The sequence below is a fragment of the Calonectris borealis genome, unplaced genomic scaffold (assembly GCF_964195595.1).
Source record: "Calonectris borealis unplaced genomic scaffold, bCalBor7.hap1.2 HAP1_SCAFFOLD_44, whole genome shotgun sequence".
NCBI lineage: Eukaryota > Metazoa > Chordata > Aves > Procellariiformes > Procellariidae > Calonectris > Calonectris borealis.
The window spans coordinates 946,420-972,445 of record NW_027441456.1 but is presented as its reverse complement, the minus strand read 5'-3'; the positions used below and the strand labels follow the sequence as shown (position 1 = coordinate 972,445).

The following is a 26,026-nucleotide window of genomic DNA, read 5'->3' as shown; positions in this document are numbered from 1 at the left end:
CCCAGAGCCCCCTCCAGACATGCCCAGAGTGCTGCCAGTGTGATGTCCTCGACTGTCTCCCCTCTGCTCCCATCTGACCCAGCCCAGCTCTGTCATTTCGGTCCTCGCCCAGTCCCTAACTCCTCCCATCTCTGGATTCTCTCTACCCCTTGCTGCTGATGGCCCATGGTCAGGCAGTCAATGAGGCGGTACATGGGAATGAAGGCAGCACACACTCTTATCCCCCCAGCTCTGCCTCTGCCACTCACTGCCACCTCACAGCACCCCTGACCTTGCCAGGAGGCATCTTCCCCCAGGACCATGGAGGAAGGACCCACCTCTGCGCCCAGCCCTGGCGCTTCGCACTTGCCCGGCCAGGAGGGCCAGGAGGAGGCAGAGAAGGGCCCCCAGGATGATGCAGATGATGATGGGCAATGACACTCTCCTGCTGCTGGTTGGACTGTCCTGGGTGAGATCTGTATGACAGGAACACAAAAAGGGCAGCACCAGGCCTAGGAGAGGGGGGGAGCCGCGACACCCCTGTCCTGACCCCCATTACACCATGGGTAGGGGACCCAAGGGGGTGAATGATGGGGAAGCGCCCACCCTACTGGGTAAGTGACACCGTCCCTAATGTCCCCCACCACTACCCCGGTGCCTCCTCTTGGGAGTTTCACACCCCAGCAAGGAGCCCCTTCCCTCCTGCTGTGGGTCACAGCCTGGCCCCAAGAAGACCCAACGCTGGCAGGGAGGACAGATTACCTGCTCGGGGGATTGGTGGTGCTATCCTGGGTGCAGCTGCAGAGGAGGAGGAGAGCTGGGCTGAGAAGGTGGCCATGCAGGTACCAGGGAGTCTCCCCTCCGACACACTGTGTGTGTGTGTGCACGCGCGCGTGTGAGTGTGCATATATCCCTGACACATCCCACCCAAACTGCCCCTCCTGCGAGGCTGCTCAGGGTGGCTGAAACAAAGCCAAGGGCCCTGCTCTGGGTATTGGGCAGGATGGCCTGGGTAGCCCCTGGGGGCTGCAAGGCCCTGCAGGCAGAAGCCGGAGGACATCCAGCCCCACAGATATTGCCACCCACTTGGCACCAGGCTCCCATGCTCCACAGGGATGGCCTTGCTCTCAGGAGCTCTGGAGCCATGATGGGACCCAGCGGGGGAAAACGCCTTCCCTGGCTCCTTGCCAGTAGCCCCGTGAGGGGTCCCAGCCCTGCCGCTCACCCGAGCAGTGCACAGCAGCGTCCTCCTTGTGCCGGCAGGCACCGCTGTCCCCAGACTGAGCCCAGCAGTCCTGCAGGGATGGCTCTGTTCCCCGGCACTCCACCTGCTCCAGCCAGATGGGGCCCGTCCCCTCCCCAAATGCAGCCTCGTCCAGGGCAGACACTGCGGGGCCACAGCCCAGCTGCCTGCATGCCACCTCGGCATCCTGCATGTCCCAGGAGTCGTCGCACACCGTCCCCCAGGAACCGCGGTGCCAGACCTCCACTCTGCCTGAGCACCCGTTCTCGCCTCCCACGGCACGAATCTTCTCCCTGTCTGGAGAAGGCAGAGAGTTCCCAGGGCACTGCGACAGCAGGCAGAGCCCTGCCAGGTGAGAGGGGCATGCAGAGGAGCAGCTACCTGTGCAGCTTGTGGAGTTTGGGCACACGTTCCCCAGGGCCGGGGGTGTTTCTGGCTGCCTCCCTGCAGAAGGAAATGCTGGGGTGAAGGGGCTGCTGCAAGGGGTCGTGCAGCAGAGAGCAGGGCTGAACTTTGCTCACGCCTCCCCGTGCCGCCTCGCTCACAACAGCAGCTGAACCCCAGTCATTCAGGGGACATGGACGGCAATGTGGGGGACCCTGACTGCTCAGCCCCAAAGGGCTAGTTCACACCCTAGTCCCACCTACTTCACAGAGCAGCAGGAGGGTGTCCTTGGAGGGGACGCTCCTCAGAGCCCTGGCTGGTCTCTTCAGAGACCTTGTCTGGAGACACCTCTGCCTCCCCCATGCGCTGCTGGGAGCCCGGCTGGCAACTACTGGTGAATGTGTGGGGCTCTGAGAGCTGAAGTCCCATTTGTGCCACCAGAAGCAGCAGGGTCTGGCATGTAAAGTAAAAGCCCCTGTGGGCCCTGTCTCTCACTTGACTGTGCCCAGCAGGGAGCAGGAGCTGGGGGGATGCTGGTGCTGGGTAGCTCAGAATTACCATTGCAGGTGATGTGGGTCTCATCTCGCAGGTCATCGCATGACTGTGGGTCCCAGGGAGCGGAGGGACACTGCCAGAAGGAGCTGTTTCTCTCCCCACACTCCACGCGATCCAGCCAAGTGGGGCCAGACACCCTGCCATAGGGCAGGCGTGTTTCCAGCGAGCCTCCGTCCCCGCAGCCCAGCTCCTTGCATGCCAGTGACACCGTTTTGGGAGTCATTGAGTTGGAGCAAACGGTCCCCCACGTCCCATTATAAAAAACCTGCAGGCGCCCAGAGCAGTTGTTGCTGTTCTCCAGCCTCAAGGCCATGAACTCTAGGAAGAAAGGCCCCAGAGGGGAACAGGATGGTCTGGGGCTGTGGGATTGGGATGCCCCCACACCCCCCAGGCCCTCAGCCAGAAAAAAGCATGGCCAGCAAGTCTGCCTTGCACCCATGGGCAGAGAAATGTCCCTGATGAACAGACAACCCTGCCCTCCCCTCCCCGCTCACCCTTGGGACAGCTGAGCTCCACAGGGACCCCTGGTGGGACGGAGGGGACCTGTGCATGAGCATCTCCAGGATGGGCTTGGGCAGGGGCTCAGAGGCAGCCAGGAACAGCCTCGGCCGTTGCCCGCTCTCCCCTGGTCCTGGCCTCCCCAGGCTCTGAGCTCCCACCACAAATCCCAGCACAGACCTGAGCAGACGACTCCTGCGTCCTCTTTGTGCCCGCAGTCGTGCTGCCCCCAGGACTCTGCCGGGCAGTCCCAGAGAGCAGCTTCAGCCCCGGAGCAGTTCACACCATCCAGCCAGATCTGATCAGAGCCTGCCCCAAACTGAGCGGAGCCAACCGCCTCCACCGCCCCTCCGCAGCCCAGCTGGTGGCAAACGACGGTGGCGTCAGGCAGGTCCCAGCCATCATCACAGATGGTCCCCCAGCTGCCCTTGTAGTAGATCTCCACTCTCCCGGCACAGCGTCCAGGCCCATTCACCAGCCGGACTTGCCGGCTCCCTGCAGCAGGAAGAAACCCCGGCTGCCATCAGGGGCTGGTGCCCACCCAGCCCAGAGTCCGGGGGCGCCCGTGCAGTGCCACTCACCCCAGCAAACGACTCCCACGTCCTCTGCAATCCCTGCCACTGGTGCACTCTCAGGCAGGGAGGTGTTGCAGAGGGTCAGGTTGGCCTCGTGCCCCGTGCACCGCACCCCTCGCAGCCCCACGGGGCCCATCCCTCTCTGAGGCTTTGGGGGGTTGTAGGCTTTTTCTGCCTCTCCGCACCGCAGCTGCCGGCACACCACGCTGGCCTCCTGCATATCCCACTGGTCATCCAGGACTCTGCCCCACGTCCCGTGCTGGAAGATCTCCACTCGTCCGTCGCACCGGCTCTCTCCACCCACCAGCCGCAGGGATGTGGAGTCAGCTGGGCCTGGGGAGAAGAGCCATGCCCCAGCCCTTGGCGGCACTGGGGAGCCCGGCAGCCTGCGGCATGTCTCCTTGGAGATCGCCTGCCTGCCCCCAGCCCTCTGCGGGGAGCTCCCAGGCCAAGGCTCCATGGGGCTGGTTTCCCAGTCCCTGAGCCTTCCTGAGCAAGATGCCAGCTTTGCTTTTGGCAGGGCAGAGCCACATAATACGTCCCTACCAAGGCAGTTGGGGCAGCTCCCACAGGAGGGAGGAGCAGCCAGCAGTGGCCTGGGGATGGGCAGTGCCACGACAGGCTTGCCCAGCCTCAGCACTGGCACTGGCACTGCTGAGACAGCGGGCACAGCCAACAAGTCTCTGCCCATCTGTGTCCCTGGGGATGGGGGCCAGGGAGCTGGTGTCCCTGGCAGGGAGCAGAGTGAGGAGGGCCTGTCTGAGCAAACAGGACAAGTTTGGGGCTTGTGCTGACCAGAAGCCAGGGCAGATCCCAGCCCGGCTCTGCAGCTCAACCACCTGGTCTGCTGCTGCTGCTGGGGGCACCCAGGCAGCCCCTGCGGGTGTGAGATCAGGCTTTGAGGGTATCTCTGTGTGGCTGGAACAGGGCTGTCTGCAGCCACAGGGATGGAGACGAGCCCCGCAGCCCTGTCCTGGGCCCAATCCACAGTGGGAGAGCGAAGGAGGCCAGGCCTGGTGGTGGCCCCGGGGCCTGAGCTGCCACCCCGGGGGGCAGAGATGACTGCCCCTGTTCAGTCCTTGGCTCTCCCATAGCAGAGCAGTTGGTCCGACCAGGCAAAGCCCCCCAGATCACTCCTGGTGAAGCTCCAGGTGGAAATGCATCCTGGCACTGCAACAGGGTCCCCTGCTTTGGATTTCTCTCTCATGCAAGGGGAAAATGGAGTTAATCCCATGTTTTCCCAGCACTCACCTGAGCAAATGACAGCGGCGTTGTTCTCATGGGAGCACGGTGAGGCCCCCAGGGCGGTCACTGGGCACTGTCCCAAGTGGGCTTCAGTCCCGTTACAGTGGAATGAATCTCTCCAGATGGGGCCAGTTCCTCTTCCAAAATGCCCTCCTCTGGGAACGGACTCAGCAAACCCGCAGTCAAGGTGACGACAGAGAACGTGGGCGTCCAAGAGATCCCAGTGGGAGGCACAGAGGGTGCCCCAAGTCCCCAGCACCTGGACCTCCACCCTCCCCTCACACATCGTGCTGCCGTTCACCAGCCTGAACCCTGTGAATTCAGGGAAAGAGAAGGATAAATGGGGGGGACTTGTGCTCTTGCTCCCTCGAGCGCTGGAGGAGAGGCCAAATGGAGGAGAGCCTGCCTTTCTCCTCCTTCTGCATGATTTTAGGGCTGCAGACAACCACATCACCCCTCCAGTCTTCACACCCAGCATGGCACGGTCCCTGCCCTGCTCCCTTTTCCCCAGCACACCTCCTGGTATTTAAGACCCCACCCTGAGTCCTTACGTGTGCAGGTGACACCGGCATTGTTTGCGTGGGTGCAAGGCTGGTCCCTGGGGGATCCCCTGGGGCAGGAGATGAGAAGAGATTCATTCCCCACACACTGCAGCTCTCTGTCCCACATGGGACTGACACCTTCTCCAAAGTGAGCTGCCCCGGGCATGGGCAGGGCTGTGCCGCACTGCAAATCCCTGCAGACCACGTTGGCAGCTTTGGGACCAAGGTCTGAGTCACAGACAGTTTTCCACTGGTTCCCGTCACGGATCTCCACGCGTCCTGAGCAGCGGCTGTCCCCTCCGACCAGCTGGACAAATCCTGGAGCAATCAAAGTCCCCGGAGAGTTGCCGGAGCCCTCTGGCAGTTACATGCCTCCATCCCACCTGGTCTGCAAGGTGACCACAAGCAAAGAGCCCCACAACCATCCCGACAGCTCCCAGTGGGTGCTGATGGCACAAACACACCAGGGACCCCCTGTCACTCCTCAGACATCAGCACAGCACTTATGGGCTTGCTTCTCTCCCGAACCCCCAGCCGTAGGCACTGCTCAGACAAACTGCTGCTGTCCTGGAGACCCTGCACTTCCTGGCACCAGCCACAGGCACTGCAGTACCCGGAGCCCTTGGGGCCCAGGGAGAGTGGCCCAGGCACTGATGGCTGCTGCAGCCTGATCTGCCCACTGAGCTCAGGGCCAGGCTGAAGAATCCCTTGGTGCCACCAGAAACACACCTTTTCTTTCAGGGCAGTCTCAGGCTGTTGGGGCACTGCTGTTAGATGGGACACGTGACGGGGTACAGGTATGGCACGGCTATATCTGCAGTCGGTGTCTGTGCCAGCCCCCCACTCTGGCACCTGCCCGGGGAGGGGGTCCTCAGCCAGGGCCAGAGCGCACTGCCAGGCACGCACATCCCCATCAACGTCCAGGCAGAGGGCAGGAGAGCGGGCAGAGGAGCAGCCCTGGGCTGACACGAGCTCCCAGTGCAAGGACAGGCAGCGAGGGCAGTGCAAGTGCTGGGAAAGCCCCTGTGGCACAGGGCAGCCGGGGGCTGAGCTAGGCAGGAAAGGTTGGGCAGCAAGTTGGCAGTGCCTGCATGGGGCCATATCCCTGTGGGATGGGGTGACCCTGGGAGAGGAATGAGGTGCCATGTGCCACCCTGTTCCTCTGCCCTCTGAACATCCCATTGGCTTAGTCTGAGGGACACTTGCTTGCCAGGAGGCACAATTGAAAGTCCCTGGCCATCTTGCGCCCTTCCCTGCGGCTGTGGGTGGCTGCCTGAGCAGCTCTCGGTGCCTCTGGCATGGTGGGACCTGGCCTCTGGCAATGCCAGACAGGTCCTGGCTGAATGGGAGGAGAAAGATGGGAACCAACAGACATAACGGGGCAGGAAGGGGGATTAAGCTCTCAGCCCCAGGCACCGATTGAGGATGGGCTGAGCCACCTCGGGGGCCAGGCAGGGGGTGGGCACCTGGGTGGGCTCCCACTGGTCTTTCCTCAGTGACCAGGGACACCAGCAATGACAGTCCTAGCTTAGCAGTGTGACTAACCACCCTGGGCCCTGCTCCGGCATCTGCCTGTTGCTCCCTGAGGGCACAGTCAGGTCCCTTCCCCTGTCCTGGCCTCAAAGGTGAGGAACAGGCTGGCCCCTTACCTGAACACGTCACTCCAGCGTCCTCACCATGACCACAGTCGTGTTGACCCCATCCGTTGTGGGTACAGTCAGACAGGGCAGACTCGGTGCCACGACAGAGAATACCATCCATCCAAATGGGGCCAGATCCTGGCCCAAAGTGAGCATACTGAGGTGCTTCAAGAGCAGACCCACAGCCCAACTGCTTACAAACCACTGCAGCATCATTCATGTCCCAGAAGAAACCACAGACAGTCCCCCACTGGCCCTGGTGTTTCACCTCCACTCTCCCAGCACAGCGCCAGCCGCCATCCTCCAGCCTCACCTCTGCAGCCCCTTCAAACACGGACACGCGATCTGTCAGAACAGTGCTGAGCCCCAAACCGCAGGTCTGGAGGTCCCCCCTGCCCAGGCTGAGCCACAGCCTCCCAGGTGGGAGCCCTTCCCTTCTGGATCCCTCCCCATTCCAGGCTGTCCCTAGGGCAGTGTGGGGGTCCCTTTTCTCCCCATGGGCTGCAAAGGGCTGGGGGGTGCCCCAAAGTGGCAGACCTGCTGGGCAATTCACCACCCCACAGCCTGCGGCACCTCCTCCCATCTCAATGACCCCCTGCCTATGCCCACCCCGCGCACCGTGCCCAGCCCTGCACAGGGCACCGTCTCCTCACCAGCCCAGCAACCCCCATACAGCCCCATGCCCCCAGGCCCACAGCTCCCTTTCCCACCCAGAGAGCCACAGGGAAAGGCACAGGGTCAATTGACTTGAGCACCTTCTACCCCTCGTCTCAGTGGCACCTTCAAAGAAACCCCATTCCCAAAGGTATCCCGATGACCCCACTGGTGCCTGCTGGCCCTATCTGTGGGACAAGGAAACTGCCACTTACCCCTGCACAGCTGCACCTGTAGGAGCAGCCACAGCACCTGAAGGAACAGGAGTCCCTCCATCCCCATCCTGAGACACCTGCCCTGTTGGCACAGCCCTGCTGCACCCCACTCCCTGTCACGGCTCCTGGGGACTCACGGGGACAACGACGATGGGAGGGTAATATATCTCTGCAGATGCCAACCCAGCTGCAGAAGGAGCCAATCAAAACAGCAGCACCTTTTTAGACATTATCGGGAGCTATCTCCCCTCCGACACGGCCCAGCCCTCCAATGAACTTCTCCAGCGCTGTTCATGACCATATATGAGGGACATATATGTCCCACTGCAGATGTCATGGTCGCTGCGCTGGAGGATCATCACAGGACAAGCTGAGTGTGGAGGGGAAATGGGTCTGTCACCCCTTGAACCTTGTTGTGGGGACTGGGAGTACTCAGCATCTCCTATGCTGGGCTCATCCAAGAGCCCAAAAGGCAATTGTCCAGCTGCCCCTGAGCCATGGGAACCACAGAGCTGGGACTGCACCAGGGTCTGTGTCAGGATGGGTAGAAAATAGTCTCTGCCCTTGCTACAGACCCCACTGTGTTGGGAAAAGTCCTTAGCCAGGGGAAGAGCTTCATCCCAGGAGTGCTGGCTCACCCGTCCCTCCCCGGAGAGCCCCATAGTGGGTCCCTCGCAGGAGCTGGAGCTGGGACATGTCCCTGCCCTGGCAGCACACACGCAGCCCAGAGGCTCAGACATGTCCCTGACTCTCAGCATGTCACCAAGGGGCCGTTATTCCCCACAGGCGGATCGGGACCTGGAGCCTGCAGGTGCACAAACCACAGCCCACGTGGCCTCGCAGCGCTCGCCGCGCTCCCCCCGCAGCGCCCGGGCAGGAAGTCTGTGGTTTCCTCCTGGCACCATGCCCAGGCACAGCCCTGCGGTGCCCCCGAGCCACCCCCACCCCGACTGCTCCAGCCAGGGCTGCAGGGGCTGCTCCTTCGGCCTCGCAGACACGGGGCCGGGCAGCTCCCATCCCCCATGATGCCCCTCTGATCTCGGGGGCACCGAGCTGTGCACCGAGCCCCACGGCCACGGGGTGCCGTCAGTGACGTGACCTCACACTCTCCGACTGCCACAGCTGTGTGCTCATCAGTTATACTGATGGTGACCTCACACCCTCCTAGAGCCACCCCTGTGTGCTCATGGGATATACCGACAGTGACCTCACATCCCTCCTACAGCCACCACTGTCTTGGTCATGAGTTATACTGACAGTGACCTCACACCTTCCTACTTCTGCTGCTGTGAGTTACATTGTCACGCGTGTGTGTGTGCGCGCTGTGTGTGGGCTTCTGCTGCTGATGGTTCTTCAAAAAGCCATATTCGGGTGTGGTCTAAATATTATTTTGATGACATCAGAAGCACCCACTCAAGCCATAGGCCTGCTCTTGGCCTATAGGCTACTCCGGCACAGGTGAAATCACAAGCTGATACACAAGTCACGTGCATACTCCTGGCCTATCCGCCACTCAGCCACAGCTGATTCATAGCATCTAAACCTGCCGTGTGCCTGCTTCTGGCCTATCAGGTATTCGGACACCAATGACAAGTTACAAACACCTATACAAGTTATTGGTCTGCTCCTAACCTATCATCTACTCAGGCACCAGGGACACCACAACAACCTACACAACCCATGGCCCTGCTCCTGGCTCGTCAGATCCTAGGGCAGTAGTGACTTCACAAGCACTTACACAACCCATGGGCCTCTTCCTGGCTGTCGTGGTTTAACCCCAGCCACCAAATAAACCCCACGCAGCCTCTTGCTCACCCCCCTGCCTCCGGTGGGATGGGGGAGAGACTCAGGCGGGCACAAGTAGGAAAACTCCCAGGTTGAGATAAAAACTGTTTAATAATTGAAATAAAACGAAGTAGAACAGTAGTAATAACAATGAGAACAACAACAATTACAGAATATACAAAGCAGGCGATGCACAATGCAACTGCTCACCGACCGCCGACCGCGTGTCACGAACGGGGGGTGAGCCCCCCCACACCCCTGGTTTTTATACGGAGCATGATGTCACATGGTATAGAATACCCTATTGACCAGCTGGGTCCACCACCCCGGCTGTGCTCCCCCTCCCCAGTGCAAGCATCACCCAGCAACAGCCAAAGCATCAATGGGTCATCAACATTCCTTTCACACCAAACCCAAAACACAGCACACCCCCCAAGCTACTGGGAAGAAAGTTAACTCTGTCCCAGCCGGAACCAGGACACTGGCCTATCACCTAATCGGTCACTTGCAAAGTGACCTATAGACTTGCAAACACCTATACAAGACAGGTGCTTACTCCTGGCCTACCAGCTTCTCAGGCACATGTGACCTCAAAACAGCCAACACAAAACACATTTCTCCTGGCCTACCAGCTACTCAGGCACCACTGACATCACAAAGACATTCCCAAGCCATGTGCCAGCTCCTGGCCTATCATCTACTCAGGCACCAGTGACCTCAAGAGCACTTACACAATCCATAGGCCTGCTTCTGGCCTACTAGCTACTCAGGCATGAGTGACCTCATAAGCACAGACACATGCCATGGGTCAGCTCCTGGCCTATCGTCTGACAGTGACCTCACAAGTACGTATCTGCCCATTTGCCGTGTACTTGCTGTTGAGGTACTCAGGCTCCAGTGACCTCACAAGCACATACCAACCCGTTTGTTATGTGCTCGTGTGGTGGAGAGACCTCAGCCGAGAGATAAACCCCCATCCAGTCACTTGCTCACTCCCTCCAAGCAGGATGGGGGAGACAATTGGAAGGGCAAAAGCAAGGAAAAAAAAAAGCATGGATCAAGATAAACACAGTTTAATAAGTGGAGTGAAAAAAAAAAGAAAAGGCAACAAGCGATAGAGAAGCAATCACTCACACCAGCAGACCAATGCCCAGCCAGTCTCCGAGCAATGGCTGCTTTGGAGAAACTCCCCTCCCAGTTTTAGTGCTTAACAAGACGCCACATGGCATGGAATATCTCTTTGTCTATTTGGGTCAGCTGTCCTGACTTTGTCTCTTCCCAGAGTCTTGCCCACGCCCAGCCTCCTCGCTCTGGGGGCAGAGTGAGAAACAGAGACGACCTTGCCAGTACTGATCAGCAATAGCTACATCAGTGTGTTATCCACACTGTTCTAGACACCAGTGCAAAGCACAGCACCATCCTGACTTCTCCCCTGTCACGAACGAGTGGTTTAGAGGCCACTCAAAGAATCACTGTTGAAGATATTAGCAGAAAGTTATTTTAATAGAAATTTATAAAAGCGCGACTTAACAGAGTTTGATGGCAAGGTTCACTATCACTTACTACATGGATGAAGCATACAAAGGAAAAGAGCATTGGAAGCTGAAAAGTTCTTGACTAGCGTAAACACTACTTAGCAACAATTAAAAATCGGTCTGTTATCAACCTTATTCTCATACTAAATCCAAAACTCAGCACTATAGCAGCCACTAGGAAGAAAATTAACTCTATCCAGGATATCGTGTTAGAATTGAGTTGGAATGATTTATACAGAGGCCGAGGACAAAAAGGTTAAGGGAGACCCTCCCGCTGAGTCACGAGGTCCAGAGAAGACTCGGCTGTATCCAATCTTAGTCTCAGACTTGGTCAGCGGTTTATGTCTAAAGGATTATATGTGTTTAGCAGAAGTCTGAGGTTCTTTCCCAATCTTAAGATAGATCATAAGATTTTAGCAGATGGTATTTGCCGGCATATAGCTCCATCAATTCAGAAACATGCACACAGACACAAAAAATAGATAAATATACAAAGGTATACCTGCTAAAAATTCCCCTCGAGTTCAGTTGAAATACTCACGTCAAATATCTTGGCATTTCTCAGCGGGCTGTCTTGGTTTCAGCTGGGATGGGGTTGATTTTCTTCCTATTTACTGGTATAGTGCTGTGTTTTGAATTTAGTATGAGAATAATGTTGATAACACGCTGGTGTTTTAGTTGTTGCTAAGTAGCGTTTGCACTGGTCAAGGACTTTTCAGCTTCCCGTGCTCTGCCAGGTGCGCGGGGGGCTGGGAGGGAGCTGGCTGGCCGGTGGGGTATTCCATACCATATGACATCATGCTCAGCATATAAGGCTGGGCAAAGAAGAAGGAAGGCGGGGACGTTCAGAGTGATGGCGTTTGTCTTCCCAAGTAACCGTTACATGCAGTAAAGCCCTGCTTTCCTGGAGGTGGCTGAACACCTGCCTGCCAATGGGAAGTAGTGAACGAATTCTTTGTTTTGCTTTGCTTGCCTGTGTGGTTTTTGCTTTACCTATTAAACTGTCTTTATCACAATCCACGAGTTTTCTCGTTTTTGCCCTTCCGATTCTCTCCCCCATCCCACTGGGGGCGGGGGGGGGGAGAGTGAGCGAGCGGCTGTGTGGTGCTTAGTTGCTGGCTGGGGTTAAACCGCAAGAGGGCGAAGGGTTCAGCCTCGAGGAATGCTGTAGCCCAGGTCCTGTGCCAGTCGGCGACGGTCCTCCGAACATCTCAAACTCGAGACTTCGCGACCTCTGAGTAGCGTTCCACTCAGAGAGAGATTCTGGGCGCAGCCCACTGTGGTCCAGGAGAGCTCAAAGGGCCTCACTTGGGACGGCTGTTTATAGGGTGGCAAGATGATTGACTTCAGTCATCGGTCAAAACTGTCAAGGTTTCAGTAACAAAGCCATTGTGCAGCGGGGTAGCTATGACTTAGTCACCATCACGGAAACGTGGTGGGATGAGTCTCACGATTGGAGTGCTGCAATGGATGGCTATAAGCTCTTCAGAAGGGACAGGTGAGGAAGGAGAGGCAGTGGGGTAGCCCTGTATGTTAGGGAGTGCTTCGACTGTCTAGAGCTCAATGATAGTGATGATGAGGTCGAGTGCTTGTGGGTAAGGATGAGGGGGAAGGCCAACAAGGCAGATATCCTGCTGGGAGTCTGTTATAGACCACCTAGCCAGGATGAGGAGGCAGACGAAATATTCTACAAGAGGCTGGCAGAAGTCTCCCAGTCGTTAGCCCTTGTTCTCGTGGGGGACTTCAACTTTCCGGACGTCTGCTGGAAATACCACACGGCAGAGAGGAAACAGTCGAGGAGGTTCCTGGAGTGTGTGGAGGATAACTTCCTGACGCAGCTGGTAAGCGAGCCCACTAGGGGAGATGCCTCGCTTGACCTGCTGTTCACAAACAGAGAAGGGCTGGTGGGAGATGTGGTGGTCGGAGGCCGGCTTGGGCTTAGCGACCATGAAATGGTAGAATTCTCAATACTTGGTGAAGTAAGGAGGGGGGCCAGCAAAACCGCTACCATGGACTTCCGGCGGGCGGACTTTGGCCTGCTCAGGACACTGGTCGAGAGGGTCCCTTGGGAGACAGTCCTGAAGGGCAAAGGGGTCCAGGAAGGCTGGACGTTCTTCAAGAAGGAAGTCTTAAAGGCGCAGGAGCGGGCTGTCCCCATGTGCCGTAAGAAGAACGGGCGGGGAAGGCGACCGGCCTGGCTGAACGGGGAGCTCTGGCTGGGACTCAGGAAAAAAAGGAGAGTTTATCACTTGTGGAAGAAGGGGCAGGCAACTCAGGAAGAGTACAGGGATCTCGTTAGGTCGTGCAGAGAGGAAATTAGAAAGGCAAAAGCCCGGCTAGAACTCAACCTGGCTACTGTCGTGAGAGACAAAAAAAAATGCTTTTATAAGTATGTTAATGACAAAAGGAGAGGCAAGGAGAATCTCCATCCTCTACTGGATGCGGGGGGGAACGTTGCCACCGAGGACGAGGATAAGGCTGAGGTACTCAACGCCACCTTTGCCTCAGTCTTTAGTAGTCAGAGCGGTTATCCTCAGGGTCCTCAGCCCCCTGAGCTGGAAGACAGGGACGGCGAGCAGGACAAACCCCCCATAATTCATGAGGAAGAAGTTAATGACCTGCTACGCCACCTGGACGTTCACAAGTCTATGGGGCTGGATGGGATCCACCCGAGGGTACTGAGGGAGCTGGCGGAGGAGCTTGCCGAGCCGCTCTCCATCATTTACCAGCAGTCCTGGTTAACTGGGGAGGTCCTGGACGACTGGAGGCTCGCCAATGTGACGCCGATCTATAAAAAGGGCCGGAAGGAGGATCCGGGGAACTACAGTCCGGTCAGCCTGACCTCGGTGCCGGGGAAGATCATGGAGCAGTTGGTTTTGAGGGTGCTCACGAGCCATGTGCGGGACAACCAGGGGATCAGGCCCAGCCAGCACGGGTTCATGGAAGGCAGGTCCTGCTTGACCAACCTGATCTCCTTCTATGACCAGGTGACCTGCCTAGTGGATGAGGGAAAGGCTGTAGATGTGGTCTACCTGGACTTCAGTAAGGCCTTTGACACTGTCTCCCACAGCATTCTCCTAGAGAAGCTGGCGGCTCACGGCCTAGACAGGTGCACTCTTCGCTGGGTAAAAAACTGGCTGGACGGCCGAGCCCAGAGAGTTGTGGTCAACGGAGTTAAATCCAGTTGGCGGCCGGTCACGAGCGGTGTTCCCCAGGGCTCAGTGCTGGGGCCGGTCCTGTTCAATATCTTTATCAATGATCTGGACGAGGGGATCGAGTGCTCCCTCAGTAAGTTGGCAGACGACACCAAGCTGGGCGGGAGTGTTGATCTGCTCGAGGGTAGGAAGGCTCTGCAGAGGGACCTGGACAGGCTGGATCAATGGGCCGAGGCCAACTGTATGAGGTTCAACAAGGCCAAGTGCTGGGTCCTGCACTTCGGCCACCATAACCCCAGGCAACGCTACGGGCTTGGGGAAGAGTGGCTGGAAAGCTGCCTGGAGGAAAAGGACCTGGGGGTGCTGATTGACAGCCGCCTGAACATGAGCTGGCAGTGTGCCCAGGTGGCCAAGAAGGTCAATGGCATCCTGGCCTGTATTAGGAATAGTGTGGCCAGCAGGAGTAGGGAGGTGATCGTGCCCCTGTTCTCAGCACTGGTGAGGCCGCACCTCGAATCCTGTGTTCAGTTTTGGGCCCCTCACTACAAGAAGGACATGGAGGTGCTGGAGCGTGTCCAGAGGAGGGCAACGAAGCTGGTGAAGGGCCTGGAGCACAAGTCTTATGAGGAGCGGCTGAGGGAACTGGGGTTGTTTAGTCTGGAGAAGAGGAGGCTGAGGGGAGACCTCATCACGCTCTACAACTACCTGAAAGGAGGTTGTAGTGAGGTGGGTGTTGGTCTTTTCTGCCAAGTAACTAGCGATAGGACAAGAGGAAATGGCCTCAAGTTGTGCCAAGGGAGGTTTAGATTGGACATTAGGAGAAATTTCTTTACTGAAAGAGTGGTCAGGCCTTGGAACAGGCTGGCCAGGGAAGTGGTTGAGTCACCATCCCTGGAAGTATTTAAAAGACGTGTAGATGAGGCCCTTAGGGACATGGTTTAGTGGACATGGTGTGTTGGGTTGACGGTTGGACTCGATGGTCTTAGAGGTCTTTTCCAACCTGTATGATTCTATGATTCTATGATTCTATGTTAAGTTATGAGAAGTTAATTCTTTGCAGACCACTAATAACAGCCTTTCCACCTCTACTAGGAGATCATCAAGAAGAGAGAGCTGGACTGTTCCCTGTTGTGCATGATGGGAGGATGAGGTCCCATGGGCATCAGTTGAAACAAGTTTTCCCATGGAGACAGTCAAGCATTGGAGCAGGTTGCCCCGAGATACTGTGCTGTGTCAATCCTTGTAAGGTTTCAAACCCAACATGAATAAATCATGGCATCCAGAGGGACCTGGACAAGCTCGAGAAGTGGGCCTGTGTGAAGGTTCATGAGGTTCAACAAGGCAACCTATGGTATCAATACAGGCTGGGGGATGAAGAGATTGAGAGCAGCCTTGCCGAGAAGGACTTGGGGGTACCGGTGGACGAAAAGCTGGACATGAGCCAACAGTGTGCGCTTGCAGCCCAGAAGGCCAACTGTCTCCTGGGCTGCATCAAAAGCAGCGTGGCCAGCAGGTCGAGGGAGGTCATTCTGCCCCTCTACTCTGTTCTGGTGAGACCCCAGCTGCAGTACTGTGTCCAACTCTGGAACCCTCAGCACAAGAAAGGCATAGACCTGTTGGTGTGGGTTCCGAGGAGGGCCACAAAAATGATCAGGGGGATGGAACGCCTCTCCTATGAAGAAAGGCTGAGAGAGTTGGGGTTGTTCAGCCTGGAGAAAAGAAGGTTTTGGGGAGACCTTATTGCAGCCTTTCAGTACTTAAAGGGGGTTTATAAGAAAGATGGCGGCAAACTTTTTAGCAGAGCCTGTTGCAACAGGACAAGGAGTAATGTTTTTAAACTAAAAGAGGATAGATTTAGACTAGATATAAAGAAGAAATTTTTTACATTGAGCGTGGTGAAACACTGGAACAGGTTGCCCAGAGAGGTGGTAGATGCCCCATCTGTGGAAACATTCAAGGTCAGGTTGGATGGGGCTCTGAGCAACCTGATCTAGTTGAAGATGTCCCCGCCCAAGGCAGAGGGGTTGGACTAGATGGCCTTTAAAAGGTCCCTTCCAACCCAAACTATTCTATGATTCTATGATTCTATGAAATCCCTAAGCAACCTGGTGTGACCTGATAGCTGCCCTTGCTGTGAGCAGGAGGTTGGCTTAGAGACTTCCCAAGGTCCCTTCCAGCATGAGTGATTGTACATTTCTTTCCACCATAGGTCTTCCCTTCACCATGGTAGGGAAAGCACTCAGATTCCCCATGACCATGAAGTAAGGCAGACATAAGTTCGGTCAGATCATCTGTGTCATTCTTGTCCCAAACCAGTCGCTGCTGCTCAGATGCAAGAGCTGCATGGCAGGTACCCCCAACACAGCCTTGATTAGTCCTTTGCTTCACCTTCTATTTTCTTTCTCCCTCTTTTCGTCTATCTGAGTTCTTCCCTTTGATCCTTCTTGTACCCTCCCATACAAACATTCCACCTTTGTTCGATATTTCCTCGTTGGCCCTGGCTTTGCTTGCTTTGTACTAGTTTCTGAGATCGTCACCATGGTTAATCCTTCGTTGGAAGGAAATTGCATTGAAGTAGCACTGCCTTTTAGTATTTGTAGTGCCCTGCAACTCCTCACGCTGATATCTTCTGAAAGACACCACAATTGGGGTGAGCCATCTGCACACAAACATTCACAGCTGACAAAATAGAGCTTGAGTCCAGGGAGATCTTGAGAAACTCTGGGATTTAGCCAACAGAAATCTCTTGAAGTTTTCAAGAAGAAGTTGCCAGTCCTGCATTGCAGGGAAGAACAACCCCATACATCAGGTCCATCTGGTATCTCACTGACTGAGGAGTGACCCTGATGAGAAGGGCCTGGGCACTACATGAGACGTCATATGAGCCAGTGGTGCATGCTCAGCATGAACAAGGCCAGCTGCATATGGGGCTGCGTTAGGAAATATGTGGCTACCCAGACAACTTGAGTAATCATCCCCCTGGACTCAGCACTGGTGTGCCCTCATGTAGACTAGTGTGTCCCTCTCTGGAGACTTGTTGTTCTAGACAAGCAGGGAGGAACTGGAGAGCGTCTGTAGGAGGCCTTTCAAGATGGGGTTTGGGGCCTCAAGCACATGCCCTGTCTAGGGAGGCTGAAGGACCTGCACTTCTTTAGCTCTTTGGTCCCGTAGCGTGGAGGCTCCGGGCTGTATAGGGGTAGCCTTAGACTGCTTGAAGGGTGGTTTCAGAGATGGTGGAGCTTTTCTTCAGAATGGGAAACAGTAGGGGAAAGGAAGAGTGCCACAAAGTGCTGCTTGGGAGGTGGAGACTGGATGCAAGGAGAAAGAAATGTCACTCTGAGGGCAGTGCTGTTGTGCAACAGACCACCTCGAGGGAGTCTGGATCAGCCCAAGGCTTTGTGTTTCAAAGAACAGCCAGGTGTAAAGGTAAAGTAAAGGTTAGCAAGATGCTCAGGTAAGAGCAAGATGGGGTAGCAGAGTAGAGGTCTACAGCCTGCAGGCAAAGGTGTGGGACATCGTAGGACAGCCTGTGGTGGAGACATCTGGGTCAGCATTTAGCCTGCCCAGGGAGCTCCCCACAGTGCTGCAGGGAGAAGCTGTGGATGGAAGGAAAAACCCCCAGCAGGGCAGCATTTTGCTGTTGAGAGCGTGCGGCATGGGTGAGAGCTGCTCACAGCTCCTGATCACCCCCAGGACATTGGCAGAGGCAGGTTTTCAAGCGAAAGTTCAAGGCAGGAACTACCTTCAAAGTGACCACCTTTCCAGGGTCTGTGCTCTCAGTTTACTTCTAAGGGAAAGGGGAAAGGAGCTGACAGGTTTTAATAAGACCCTGAGACTCCTGAAGTGTTACACTGGGGGATGAGTAGATCTGCCAGAAACCTCATAAAGTGCCTTCACCTACTCCTCTACCTACAGATAGCACCAGCATCACCTTTGCTTGCTCCTTAGGACCTGCAAAAAGGGAGATGTCCCTGGACAGTGCCCTGCTGCCAGCAGGTGTCTGCAGGGCAGAGCTGAGCGCACAGTGGGTTGCATGGGGTCTGTGAGCACCGATAGGGAGAAGATTAGGGGACAGAGAAACAGCTCCTGGCAGGGGAATCTCCAGGCAGCAGAGAGCCACGCTACCCCTCTGCATCACTCTCTGCTCAGCTGCACAGGGAAAGAGAGGAGTCTGGAAGAGTGGACGCTGGAGTTGGACTCTTCTGCGCTCACAAAAGTCCAGTTTCTTCTTCAAGTATGTTGTGAGAAAGATCATGCTCCAACAGAAAGAGGTGTAAGCACAGGGCACCTCTGTGGTGACCAGCAGGTCATGGGCAGACCAACTCTCCTGATGCTGCACTAGGGGACAGGGAGTCCCCTTTTTGTCCCTCAGGGGCTTACCAGTCTCCAGGCTGAGCGCAATGCAAAAGCCCAGGATTTCTGCTCCTGCAAAGAAAGTGCGCAGGGCAATGGCAGCATCTCCAATTGAAATAAATAGGACGAGAGGAAATGGCCTCAAGTTGTGCCAAGGGAGGTTTAGATTGGACATTAGGAAAAATTTCTTTACTGAAAGAGTGGTCAAACCTTGGAACAGGCTGGCCAGGGAAGTGGTTGAGTCATCATCCCTGGAAGTATTTAAAAGACGTGTAGATGAGGCGCTTAGGAACATGGTTTAGTGGGCATGGTGGTGTTGAGTTGATGGTTGGACTCTATGATCTTAGAGGTCTTTTCCAACCTTAATGATTCTATGATTCTAAATGTATCATAAACCCCTTGGCTCCAGACCATCTTCTGGAGACTGGATTCTGAAGATGTTCAACTGCACTTCACCAGAGCACAGTGTGAACATAGTAGTTTACACACTGCAGTAAATAAAGGACAATTCCCACAAGGTCACCGAAGTAAATACCTCTCACTCAACTGTAGGCAGCCACTGCCAGGAAATCCTACCGAATGCACGGGATGTTTGAAACTACTGCAGCAGTGTAGGATTGACTTCTCTGGAGCACTTGCTCCTCATGACACACTCAGCAGCACACGCCTGAGCTCACAAAAAGGAGCTGAATGAAGGTCCCCCTAGGAAAGAGAAGTCAATGTGGGGGGATATCTTTGGAAAACAGCATAGGATTGGCTCAAAGAAGTCTGTCCTGACTTATCAATGTTTCTTCTCTTTCAACAGTCCCCCTGCCCAGACTGAAGAAATGTGCAATGGCAGCTCCCTCAATGAGTTCATCCTCCTGGTGTTCGCAGACACCCGGGAGCTGCAGCTCTTGCACTTCTGGCTCTTCCTGGGCATCTACCTGGCTGCCCTCCTGGGCAATGGCCTCATCATCACTGCCATAGTCTGTGATCACCGCCTCCACACCCCCATGTACTTCTTCCTCCTGAACCTCTCCCTTCTCGACCTGGGCTCCATCTCCACCACGGTCCCCAAAGCCATGGCCAATTCCCTCTGGGACACCAGGGCCATTCCCTACTTGGGATGTGCTGCACAGGTCTTTTTTTTCTTTTTCTGTGCTACAGCAGAGTTTTATCTTCTCACAGTCATGGCCTATGACCGCTACATTGCCAGCTGCAAACCCCTGCACTATGGGACCCTCCTGGGCAGCAGAGCGTGTGTCAGCATGGCAGCAGCTGCCTGGGGCAGTGGGTTTCTCAATGCTGTGCTGCACACTGCCAATGCATTTTCACTACCTCTCTGCCAAGACAGTGCCCTGGATCAGTTCTTCTGTGAAATCCCCCAGATCCTCAAGCTCTCCTGCTCAGACTCAGACTACCTCAGGGAAGCTGGGCTTCTTGTATTTAGTCTCTTAGTAGCATTTGGGTGTTTTGTTTTCATTCTTTTTTCCTATGTTCAGATCTTCAGGGCTGTGCTGAGCATCCCCTCTGAGCGGGGACGGCACAAAGCCTTTTCCACGTGCCTTCCTCACCTGGCTGTGGTCTCCCTGTTTACCAGCACTGGCATCATTGCCTACCTGAAGCCCCCCTCCATCTCCTCCCCATCGCTGGATCTGGGGATTGCAGTGCTGTACTCGGTGCCTCCAGCAGTGAACCCCTTCATCTACAGCATGAAGAACCAGGAGCTCAAGGATTCGCTGTGGAAACTGGCCCAATGGACTTTGTTTCACCAACAATAACCTGTGTCGCCTTCTCTGCACTTTTCCCAGAGTTTATCTTAGGCCAGGAGTCTGCTGTTTTCCCTTGTGATAATCCTACTTATAGATAATTTTCTATTATAGTTTCCTATAGCAGTTTATACTGCTTGTCTTGAGGTTTGATTCTGTTGTGTCTGACCCTTGCACAACACTCTGTCAGATGTGCTATGTCCAATAGCTGCTCTTCAATAAAAGGGGATATCCTGGATGCAATGCCTGAAGGCTGGGCTCTTTCTCCAAAGTTGCTGCCAATAAAATATCCAAAGAACTGGTCTTTTAAAGAGTCTGTTCTCCTTGTGTTCTCCCTGTGTTTGGGGTTAAGCTCACAGTACCATGGGGTTCCACTGGTCTGAAAGTTCTGTTTTTAAAGGCTCTCTTCTTGGTGTCCAATTGCAGTGGAGATGGTCCATGAGCTCCCCATTACCTCCTCAGGCTGCTTCACGTATGACAGGACTGATGCCATATAGCAGTGTCTCTGGAAATGAATTTGGAGGGGTCAGGAGAGGATGGGGACTTCCCTTGTGCACTGGGGTGGGAGTGAATGGAGATATACTAAGTGAAACACCCTCATAGGAGAAGTCCCCCAAAAGTAAAGCACCAAATCGAGGTATCCACAAACAAGGACTCTACAGTGCCGTGGGAGTCAGTGGGGACCCAGCGAGTGCAGGGAAGGGAGACTGGAGAGATCCATGAGCTGCCTGAGGAGCCGCAGAGCCAGGACTCTCATGCTGTCCTGGGGAGTGGGGCTGGTGGGGGCAGAGAAGGGGGCAGTTTGGTTAGGGATCACCTAGAATTTGAATGCAGCAGAGCCAAAGACTGAATGGCCTCTGTTTCCTCATGCCCTTGTGGCCAGCACCAACCCTGGGGCTGATGGGGAGGCTGAACTCCCTCTCTGCTCCCTAGGAGCTGCTGTGTCCTTCAGAGGGGCTGGGGCTCTGGTGTGAGTGCCCAGAGCGCAGCAGCACCCTGCGGTGGGCACTGCCATGGGGCCAGGGGAGGTGGCTGTTGGCCTTTGTTGCAATGGTGCACTGCTGGCTCCTGTTCAGCTTGTTATCCTCTGGGACTCCAAGGTCCTTCTCTGCAGAACTGCTGTCTAGCCAGTCAGCCCCCAGCACGATGTCCACAGTGTGGCTGGATCACAGGCTGTCCTCCCCTGGGGACTTTCTCAGAAACAGCTTGTCCTTCTTGGAGATTGGCTTCACCTCTGTCACAGGCCCCACAGTGCTGCAGAGTCACCTGGGACAGCAAACCCCTCTCCTGCCAGGGCTGCGCACCCCAGGCCTGTTTCTGTCTGGCCTTGGGGACTGCAGTTTTTGCTCTCTTTGTGGGAACTCATTCATTATTATGTTGCCACCTGCCAACCACTCCAGTATTTCTGTGAAGCAAAACCATTCCACACCAGGGGTCCAATATCTTGATACCAGGTTTCCATGTGACAAGTCTGGAGAGGTTCGAGTCCACTGGAAGCTGGCAAACATTGTCCCAGTTTTCAAGAAGGGTAAGAAGGAAGACCCTGGTAATTACAGGCCTGTCAGTCACACTTCAGTGCCTGGTAGAATTATGGAGAAGGTTATTCTGGGAGTTATTGAAAAACACTTGAGAGTCAATGCAATCATTGGTCATAACGTGAGTTCACGAAGGGAAAGTTCTGCTTAACGAGCTTAATTTCCTTTTATGACAAGGTCACCCATCTAGTTGACCAAGGGAAGCCGGTAGACATAGTGGTTTTGGATTTTAGCAAAGCTTTTGATACGCTCTCTCACAGTATCCTTCTGGAAAAACTGTGTCCAGCACACAGTTAGACAAGTCCATAATACGGTTGGGTGAGCAATTGGCTGATGGGTTGGGCTCAAAGGGGGTTACATCAGGCTGGTGGGCAATCACCAGTCAAGTTCCCCAGGGTTCAGTTTTAGGGCCAGTGCTCTTTCATGTTTTTATAAATGATCTGGACGCAGGAATCAAATGGACATCAAGTAAGTTTGCCAACGATTCTAAACTAGGAGGAGTTTTGGACTCCCTTGAGAGTAGAGAGGCCTTACAGAGAGGTCTGGGTAGACTAGAGAGCTGGGCAATCATTAACCATATGAAATTTAACAAGAGCAAGTGCCGGATTCTGCACCTGGGGTGGGGTAATCCTGGTTATATGTACAAATTAGGGGATGAGAGGCTGGAAAGCAGCCCTATCGAAAGAGATCTGGGGGTTTGGGTGGATGGCAAGTTGAATATGAGTCAACAGTGTGCCCTGGCAGCCAAAAGGGCCAACCGTGTCCTGGGGTGCATCAAGCACAGCATCGCTAGCCGGTCGAGGGAGATGACTGTCCCACTCCACACCGCACTGGTGTGGCCCCACCTCGAGTACTGTGTGCAGTCTTGGGCGCCTCAATATAAGAAGGACATCAAACTATTAGAGAGTGTCCAGAGGAGGGCAACCAAGATAGTGAAAGGCCTTGAGGGCAAGACTTAAGAGGAGGGGCTGAGGTCACTTGATTTGTTCAGCTTGGAGAAGAGAAGGCTGAGGGGTGACCTCATCACAGTCTACAACTTCCTCAAGGGGGGCAGCGGCAGGGGAGGTGCTGATCTCCTCTCTCTGGTGACCAGCGATAGGACGTGAGGAAATGGAATGAAGCTGCGTCAGGGGAAGTTCAGATTGGACATTAGGAAAAAGTTTTTCACTGAGAGGGTGGTTGGTCACTGGAACAGGCTCTCCAGGAAGTGGTCATAGCACTAAGCTTGTCAGAGCTCAAGGAGCGTCTGGACGACGCTCTTAGTCATATGGTTTAGTTTTAGGTAATCCTGTGAGGAGCAGGAAGTTGGACTTGATGATCCTTATGGGCCCCTTCCAACTTGAGATATTCTGTGATTCTATGATTCTAAGTCTACCCTTGTCCCTGATACTGCATCTGAAGGGCTGCAGCCCAAATGTGCACAGCCTGGGGCACAGACAGAAGGAGCCCCGTGTGCTGTCACAGAGCTGTGACTTCAGTGCAATAAGAGCTGATGTGGGGAAGGACAGCTCCCATGACTTTTGTGGTGGATGGAGATACAGCATCTTGAGGAGAGACCGACAGGGGAGACAAGGACAGGGATGAGGTCTGTGTGATTTCAGGGCAGTTCAGGTCTATGGAGCTCTTCTATGGTACAGGCAAAAGGTTAGGTGGGAACTTGTGTGTGGGTCAGAGGAGAGGCCAGAAAAGATGACACTGTGGTAGGAGTTCCGTTTGGTTTGACCCCAGCCAGCAACTGAGCACCCACACAGTCACTTGCTCACTCCCTTTTTTCATCCCCAGCGGGATGGGGCGGCGATAATCAGAAGTGCAAAAGTGAGAAAACTCATGGCTCAACACAAAGATAGTTTAACAGGTGAAGCAAAAGCTGCGTATACAAGCAAAGTAAATTGAGGAATTCATTCACTGCTTCCCATCGGCAGGCAGGTTTAGCCATTTCCAGGAAAGCAGGGCTTCATCACACTTGGGAAGACAATTGCTATGACCACACATGTCCCCCCTTCCTCCTTCTTTCCTTGAGGGCTTTTTTCTGAGCACAACATCATAAGGCGTGGAATATTCCTTTGGTCATTTGGGGTCAGCTTTCCCAGCTGTGCCCCTGCCAACTTGTTGCATACCCCCAGCCTACTTTCTGTGAGGGCAAAGTGTGAGAAAGTCTTCATGCTCTGCAGGGACTACTCAGCAGTAGCCAAAACACTGTTGTGTTATCAGTGCTGTTTTAGTAACAAATCCAAAGCATAGCACCATATGGTCTGCTATGAAGAAAATGAACTCCATCCAGCCAAACCCAGGACAGAGTCACAGGTGAGGAATGGACAAAGTCTTGTTTGAACAATCTAAGCAAATCAGTGGATCACAGACCCTGGCTGTAATGGGGGACTCACTGTCCCTGGTATTCACTCGTGGGGTAAGACAGCAGGATGCAAACAGTCCAGTAGGTTTCTCTTGGGGTTTGTGGACAAGTCCTTAGCACAGCTGACAAATGGGCCACTCAGTCTCTTGCTCACCTGGACCTGGTACTCCCAGGGCCTGTAGTGACAGGACAAGGGGCAACAGTTTTAAACTGAAAGAGGGTAGTTTTAGATTGGACAAAAGGAAGACTTTTTTTTTTATGATGAGGGTGGTGAGACAGTGGAACTTGTTGCTCAGAGAAGCTGTGGATGCCCCATCATTGCAAATGTTCAAGGTCAGGTTGGACAGGGCTTTTAAGCAACCTGATCTAGTGAAAGACGTCCCTGCCCATGGCAGGGGGGGTGGACAGGATGATCTTGGAAGATCCCTTCCAACCCAAACCATTCTATGATTCTATGATTCACAGAGGCCTAGGGCCATTGTGCTTCCTTTCTTCCTGTCACTTGGTCAGATTTGGAGAGGAGAGGAAGGAAAAGCAGGTGAGGTTTCTGGGTGCCAATGATTGAAAGGGAAGGAGCAGAGAAGTGATCTAAAGGCTATGCTAGTTCAAAACTGCTATCTTGTGTTCCTTTCTTTAAGGTCTTAAGTCTTCAGCAGGAACCTGGAAGTGCCATCTCCCTCTCTTTTGGCAAGTAATTTGACAGTACCCAAGTCAGAGGCTTTGTTTCAATTCTGTTTATAGCCTAAAGCACCACATGGTCTGCAGATAGGCCAGGAAACTTGCATAAGGATCCCACTCCTCTGGACAAGAAGGTGGATTCTCCCTCACATCTCAGGAGGCACGGCATCCCACTAGCTGTGTTCAGGGAGCTGGTCAAATGCCTCAGCTCCATTCCTGTAATGGTGGCTTAGATGCCTGGTTCATGTGTAAACTCTCCCTGTGGATGCTGACATTCACTGAGCAACCTGGTCTGATCTCAGAACCAGCCCTGTTTGGAGCTGGAGGTTGGACTCAAGATGTCCTGAGCTCCCTTCTAACCTGAATTTGTAGAGACCCTCTGTGGTGGTGCATTCATACCCCCCTTCTTCCCTGGGCCACTTGTTGATCTGGGCCGCCTGTTGATCTCAGAAATTTCCATGAAACTTCGGCCTTGGTGTATTGAGTCTGGCAGTTGAGCGCTCCTTGACTGTATCAGAAACTCTGCACAGCTGAGGCTGGGAACATCCTCCTACTGTCTGGCCCAGGTGTCCAGCAGAACAACACCGAAACCTTGAGAATTCTTTAGTAATTACCACCTGGGACTGTGGCCAGGATGGAAATTTACGGATGACTAAAGCCAACCATCTTGCGAACCTCTAAAGGGTGGTCCTAAGTGAGGCCCTTTGAGCTCTCCTGGACCGCAGCGGCTGCACCCAGCATCTCCCTCTGAGTGGGAGCCTCTCAGAGCCTGCCATCTTTCAGGCCTGCGATATTGGGAGGACCACTGGGTCCTGGGTGAGTCCCTTTCGAAGCTCAACCCTTCGCCCGTTGAGAGGGAATGCCTAGACATTCGACGTGAATATTTCTTCACTGAAATCGAGGTGAATTTTTAACAGGTATACCTTGTGTATATTTTTTTATATATATATGTTTCTGTGTGTGTGTGAAGTAATAGTAAGCATAATCTGTAATTAAGTTGTGATTGTAGTAGACTTACTAACCTACTTTGCAAATATTGAATAGTTAATGATTAGGCGTTACTAAAGTTTGTTAATGATTAGTTGATAATTAAGTGTTGCTAAATTGTGAATGAAACCTAGACTGTCCCTGAAATATAAACCCTTAGATGATTTTCCCTTATATGTTTCACCCATGTAATAAGTAATAGAGTGAACCTTGCCATTGAATTCTATTAGGTCGCACCTTTACAAATCTCTATTAAAATCACTTTCTGCTAATTTCTTTGACGGTGATTCTTTAAGCGGCCTCTAAACCACTCACTCGCGACACCCTCACTTCCAGCTTAATCTCTTCTTGTACAGCATGCGGC

At 54.3% G+C, this 26,026-nt stretch overlaps 3 protein-coding genes across 3 annotated transcripts in view; 1 reads left to right on the top strand and 2 right to left on the bottom strand.

Moving 5' to 3' along the window:
* LOC142076355 (uncharacterized) overlaps positions 1–26,026 on the bottom strand; it is an 801,642-nt gene that overhangs the window by 350,352 nt on the left and 425,264 nt on the right. The window lies entirely within an intron of this gene.
* LOC142076339 (scavenger receptor cysteine-rich domain-containing protein SCART1-like) lies at positions 1,107–5,023 on the bottom strand. The gene is made up of 6 exons (XM_075138658.1): positions 4,486–5,023; positions 3,241–3,567; positions 2,840–3,154; positions 2,165–2,479; positions 1,604–1,666; positions 1,107–1,519 (listed from the first exon to the last, which is right to left on the bottom strand). Exons 1-6 carry the CDS (start codon positions 4,955–4,957, stop codon positions 1,107–1,109), a joined length of 1,905 nt encoding a protein of 634 aa, XP_074994759.1. The 5' UTR covers positions 4,958–5,023.
* Positions 19,186–20,121, top strand: LOC142076333 (olfactory receptor 14A16-like). Its single transcript, XM_075138653.1, has one exon. The coding sequence runs from the start codon at positions 19,186–19,188 to the stop codon at positions 20,119–20,121; it is 936 nt and encodes a 311-aa protein (XP_074994754.1).

Bases quoted from the DNA above. Each gene is read 5' to 3' on its own strand.
- LOC142076339 (XM_075138658.1), bottom strand. From the start codon at position 4,957: ATGCTGGGTGTGAAGACTGGAGGGGTGATGTGGTTGTCTGCAGCCCTA. The intron at 3,155-3,240 runs GTGAGTGGCACT...TTCCTGCTGCAG, and splicing joins CGTGGGAGTCGTTTGCTGGG to GGAGCCGGCAAGTCCGGCTG. The intron at 1,667-2,164 runs GTAATTCTGAGC...TTCCTTCTGCAG, and splicing joins GACCCACATCACCTGCAATG to GGAGGCAGCCAGAAACACCC.
- LOC142076333 (XM_075138653.1), top strand. From the start codon at position 19,186: ATGTGCAATGGCAGCTCCCTCAATGAGTTCATCCTCCTGGTGTTCGCA.